The sequence below is a fragment of the Megalobrama amblycephala genome, linkage group LG11 (assembly GCF_018812025.1).
Source record: "Megalobrama amblycephala isolate DHTTF-2021 linkage group LG11, ASM1881202v1, whole genome shotgun sequence".
Taxonomy (NCBI): domain Eukaryota; kingdom Metazoa; phylum Chordata; class Actinopteri; order Cypriniformes; family Xenocyprididae; genus Megalobrama; species Megalobrama amblycephala.
This window is the reverse complement of record NC_063054.1, coordinates 36,929,815-36,935,814: the sequence shown is the minus strand read 5'-3', so window position 1 is coordinate 36,935,814 and position 6,000 is coordinate 36,929,815. Positions and strand designations below refer to the sequence as shown.

The 6,000-nt window shown below is 36.7% G+C and overlaps 1 protein-coding gene across 5 annotated transcripts in view; it reads left to right on the top strand.

The window, feature by feature from the left end:
• mia3 (MIA SH3 domain ER export factor 3) overlaps positions 1-6,000 on the top strand; it is a 30,954-nt gene continuing 24,954 nt past the window's right edge. For 3 of the 5 annotated variants that reach the window (XM_048207818.1, XM_048207817.1, XM_048207816.1), the window contains exons 1-4: positions 2-216; positions 2,351-2,484; positions 2,636-2,722; positions 2,808-5,367. In XM_048207818.1, the coding sequence (XP_048063775.1) occupies positions 93-216; positions 2,351-2,484; positions 2,636-2,722; positions 2,808-5,367 (2,905 nt within the window). In that variant the 5' untranslated portion in view covers positions 2-92. Of the gene's footprint in view, positions 217-2,350; positions 2,485-2,635; positions 2,723-2,807; positions 5,368-6,000 lie in introns of all 5 variants that reach the window. The other 2 variants (XM_048207821.1, XM_048207820.1) reach the window with 1 other exon arrangement.

The window sequence follows — 6,000 nt, the reverse complement described above, 5'->3', positions numbered from 1 at the left end:
CTCCAGTCTTTTCTCCTCCTCACTGAAGCAGCTCAGCTCGCCTCGGATCTGCTGACGTGTCGGCAGCGGCTCTCCGATCAACAGCTGCCAGCATGGCTGCACGAAATGCATATTTTTATTATGTTTTTACGCTTGTTCTTTACGCATGTTTTCATAGAAGCAGCGCGGACCGGCGCTTCTCCGACCTGAAGCGATGCGCGGATGATGAATGTAGCAGTGAGTATCACACTGTAACTTTGTATCAGGATGCTGACCATAAAACTTAAGTGCTGTTGACGTCATAAAGGCCGCATCGCCGCCACAGCTGTAACTTTGTAACATTCTGTAGCAGCAAAAAGAGGGGTTTCATGGTGCAGAGAGGGTAGATATGACGGGTGTCGTCCTTGAAGATCCTGTCTGTTGATACTGAGCTCAGTTTAGCCAGTCGAGCTAACAACATGAGGAATCCTGTGCAGGGAATATTGCTCGATGAGACCTGGGGTCTGTCTTTTATGCTCCTGATATGATATGTTTATTTGCTGCAACTGTTAATAACGTTAAAAATAAGGCCTGGTTTCATATCTCCGGATGTTTTCATGTAAACACACCGATGGCTTGGTTGGGAAGGTCGTTATTTACAAACAACATGATTCGATTGTTCATGATGAATTAGGATGAACTGTGTTTGACCCTTTTTTTTCTCCTCAGACTCAAAATGTATATAATATACACACATATATTTGGGTGTGTTTATATTTATATATATAATATATAATTATATATATATATAAACACTGTGTGTGTGTATATATATATATATATATATATATATATATATATATATATATATATATATATATATATATATATATAATTAGTTATCAAGTGTGTGTATATATTAATGCTGTCAAACCATTTATCGCATCCAAAATAAATATTTTTTTCACATAAATAATATACATGTGTGTACTGTGTAAATGTGTTATGTATATATAAAACACACGCATGTATATATTTAACAAAAATATATTATATTTGTTATATATATATATAAAATATACACAGTACACGCATGTATATTATGTAAACACAAACTTTTATTTTGCATGCAATTAATTGCAATTATCTTTTAACAACAGTATCGTTTAACCCAAACTGTTTGATTAAAATCTCAATTCAAGAAATATAATAACAAATAAGAAATTTTATGTGCGTAAATGTGTGTGTGTGTGTGTTCAACTCCTGGTTACATGTGAGAGTGTCAGTGTGTCCAAGGACTACTACTTCTTGTTTTGTCTAGGTAGGTACATGATGAAAAATCCCAAGACACAAAGACAGTTATATTAAATATATTACATATATATGCGGTATATTAAAATGCCAATCAATCGCTAAAGTTTTAGCCAATAATTGTGTTACCTTAGATGCAAAAGGTGTTCCATTATCACTTTCAATTACTCTTGGTATCCCAAATCTGGGTATAATTCCTTTGCACAAAACCTTAACCACCGTTTTTGCATTCTCTCTTGCACGTGGGAAAGCTTCTGGCCACTTTGACTCTGTCAACAATCACAAGGTCTCACAATCATAAAAGCAGGATCTGATTTTTGTTCACCTTTTGCATATATATATATATATATATATATATATATATATATATATATATATATATATATATATATATATATATAATGCAGATTTTTACAGATTTTTACATTAATTTAGTAAAAATACTAAACAAAAAATGTGCACTGTGGTCATCCGGAGATTTATGGGATAATAAAATAATGCCAATATTGTTGAGATGTTCAAATGTTTACCTTCAGCATGTATATGTACATTTTAAATATTATTTCTTGATTAAATTTTACTATCAATTCGGCCAAACAGTCCAATCTTTCTCCTGAAATCCAAGGAAGATTCACCCATGTTCCATAATATTCCGCACTGGCGACCTGTCAGATGCGCTGTTGATCCTGGTGTGGTCGATACGCCATTAATAAACAAGTCATCATGTAGATAATGCGTGCAGTAGTTTAATCAAACAACTGCAAAATTTTCAACGCATGGAATGCACTTCAAAATAATTAGTAAGAAATTTAAATTATATTTTGCTTTTAGAACCTTTTAAGATTTGTTACATTGTGGCTGAATTATGCTTCATTTTGTAATGCACATTATAATGAATTAATCACAGTGTTATTAATGCCACATTAATACATTATTGTAGGCACTAATTTATGGGAACATTTTTCATTCAACTCTCACGCAGAACACTGTTTTGTTCCTTAAAGTAAATGCTAGATTATAAAAGTTTACCATATACATGAAATTAGTAGTTTTCATCCATGTTTTTTTTGTGTCTCTTTAGTGCTTCTCGGCAGAGGGAAGGCCGCTAAAGATTTCACGGGGCCGGATTGTCGGTTTCTCTCTTTCAAGAAAGGAGAGACGATATATGTATATTATAAACTCTCAGGGCAGAGGTCAGACTTGTGGGCTGGAAGTGTAAGTAACCTGTAAAGTATTGATTGATTGATTATGGGTTTATGCATTTTATTTGGTTTTATTTTAAGTTTTGCTGTTTCTATGATTGTATGTTTTCTGTAAACACTGTTCTAAAATGTGACATTTATCTCTTCTTCCTCTGTCTGCATAGGTTGGAAACCACTTTGGTTATTTCCCAAAGGACTATCTTAATATAAATCATGTATATACTGAAAATGAAATTGAGGTGCCTACAGAGGTAAGTCCATGTGGTTAATGTTGACTGACATCTGGTCATTTTTGATGTGACATTTGGTTAATGTGAATCTTTCTGTCTCTTTCAGGAAACAGATTTTGTTTGCTTTGAGACGGGCCTTGATAAATTTGAAAGCTATGATATAGATGTGCTGTTGGGCAGCACGCTTTTGATAGAAATCGAGAATTCAACAGAGGAATCAAAAGAACCAGCTCAGAATGAAGATGCATCTCAACTGTCTTCTGAAACGGAGGCAGAATCAGTGGAGCTTCTTGAATCAGAGACAGTCGATTCAGAATCAGCATTGCCTGTTGAATCGGAGTCAGTTGATTCAGAATCAACATCACTTCTTGAAGCAGAATCAGTAGGTTCGAAATCAACATCGCCTGTTGAATCAGAGTCAGCAGATTCAGAATCAGCATTGCCTGTTGAATCCGAGTCAGTCGATTTAGAATCAACATCACCTCTTGAATCAGAGTCAGTCGATTTAGAATCACCATCACCTCTTGAATCAGAGTCAGTCGATTTAGAATCACCATCACCTCTTGAATCAGAGTCAGTCAATTCAGAATCACCATCACCTCTTGAATCAGAGTCAGTCAATTCAGAATCAACATTGCCTGTTGAATCAGAGTCAGCAGATTCAGAATCAGCATTGCCTGTTGAATCAGAGTCAGAAGATTCAAAATCAACATTGCCTGTTGAATCCGAGTCAGTCGATTTAGAATCACCATCACCTCTTGAATCAGAGTCAGTCAATTCAGAATCAACATTGCCTGTTGAATCAGAGTCAGTAGATTCAGAATCAACATTGCCTGTTGAATCCGAGTCAGAAGATTCAGAATCACCATCACCTCTTGAATCAGAGTCAGTCAATTCAGAATCAACATTGCCTGTTGAATCAGAGTCAGTCGATTCAGAATCAACATTGACTGTTGAATCCGAGTCAGTCGATTTAGAATCATCATCACCTCTTGAATCAGAATCAGTCGATTTAGAATCACCATCACCTCTTGAATCAGAGTCAGTAGATTCAGAATCAACATTGCCTATTGAATCAAAGTCAGTCAATTCAGATTCTGTAAAAGCTCCTGAAACAGAGACATTACATTCAAAATCTACTGAAGAGGACTCTGATATCTTTCAGCCAAAGACTGAAGATGTCTCATCAAAACCAACATTGGAAACTAAAGATGCAGTAAAAGAAGAGATGGAAGATATTTCAATAAGCCAAGATGCTGATGTCACTTTAGAAGATGTAGATACTGATTATTCTGAGCTTTTGCACAACCAAAGTGACTCTGATTTCGAGCCTCGGGAGAGCTCACAACTAACACTTGAAACACAAACAGCAGGTTTAGATGCAGTACATGAAGAATCTGCCAAAACAGAGCTAAACGATAAAGATATACCACTACAAACACCAGAGAAAACACTTGAGGATGAAAACAGCCAGTCGATTTTGAAGGATACTTTCAAAACGGAGCGTGAAGGTGAATCGCAAGTGACCAAATCCCTCACCAAAGAATCAGTTGCTGATGTCAAAGAAGAAGCTGCACAAAGTGATGCTGATGTCAAACTCCCAACACTTTCTCATCTGCCACCAGACGCTGAAATCGCTTCAGATGCACGTGAAGTCGTCCCATCTGAACCGCCGTTAAATGTAGACCAGATTAATGTAAGTGAAAACACTGAAGAACACGATCCAAAGAAGTTGGACACAAAAGAAATGGAAAACCTTCAGAAGGCCAGCATGAACAAGAATGAAAACGCAAACAAAAACACTGCAGATGACGATCCTCAGAATTCACTTACAAACAAGATCGAAAAAGCGAATGAATCCATTGATGAACCGGAGAAGGTAAATGCAACCAAAAGTGGGGAATTTGTTTCAGAAAGCCAAGAAACTGCACCTATACTTGACGAAACAGACGAACAGATTGATAAAGTGAAGAACGAACTCGTGAATCTACTGAAAAACACACTGGAATCGGAAGAACAAAGTCTTGAAGATGAAGTTGAAGACGAAGAGGACGTGAGCGAAGACATCGAAGAGCTTTTGGAGGATGAGAATGCTCTTCATTCGTTTTCTACAGAAAACATACATGAGCCTAAAGAAAATCCTCAACCTGATGGCGATGAATTGGTTGTTACCCAACAAAGCGAAAACATCACAGAACAAGAAGAAAACAACGAGGTTCGTCTTCCTCCGGAAGAGCCCGAATACAGCGACAGCGTACAGAGACTCACAATTTTACGAGATCACTTGAAGGACGAGGAAATGGAGCGCATGCAGAAGTATTTCGGACTGAAGAACCTGTTTAAGATCGAAGCCATGTTTTCTGACCTAGATCTGGAGATGAAGTCTGCGAGAGAGCTGAAGACGGATACGGAGGAAATCGAGCAGACCCTAGACCAGATCATGGAGGCCTCAGAGAACTCCATTCTTGATGCGACGGAAGAATTATTTAATGAAAGAGACCGGAAAGCTCAGGAACATGGACAGGAGAAGGAGCCGGAAATGTATGATGTTGAGGCTACAATCTTAGACGCTTTTCAGGAGATGGTTTTCTCTTTACGACAGAGATATTCAGCCGCCAGTGACAGCGTCCCGCTGATCGAGGAAGAACAACCTGCATCTGAAACAGGTGAGGAACATTAGTTAGGTGTTCATTTGAATCTCTAACTCTAAACTTAGCAATGCTTGCCTTTGCAATCCACTAATTACATTAATTTTCTTGTTTCAATGAGTTATTCCAGGTTATTGCTTAGATCAGATGCTGCTAAAATTGTTTTAATTAGGGATGCACGATAAATCAGCTGCGATATCGGTATTGGCCGATAATATGTTCATTTTTAATGTTATTAATGTTATAATTGTGTGTTTGGGACATGGCTTTTAATGGTGAGACTTTTGTTTTTGTAATCAGGCTCTCAAAAATTATATATAAATTTGGATTTAGATTTATCAGCCAATATATCGGTTATCAGCTTTCAAATATAAAGAATTATCGGTTATCGGTATCGGCCGGAATTTTCATGTCGGTGAATCCCTAGATTTAATCCTATAAAGCCTAATGAATTTCTAAGTAGGGATGCACCGATATGAATATTTTGGCTGATTCCAATAACCAATAATTCTTTATATTTGAAACCGATATTTTTAACCGATATATTGGCTGATAAATCTAAATCAAAATTTATATATAATTTTTGAGAGCCTGGTTGCAAAAACAAAAGTCTCACCATTAAAAGCCATGTCCCAAACACACATTATAATG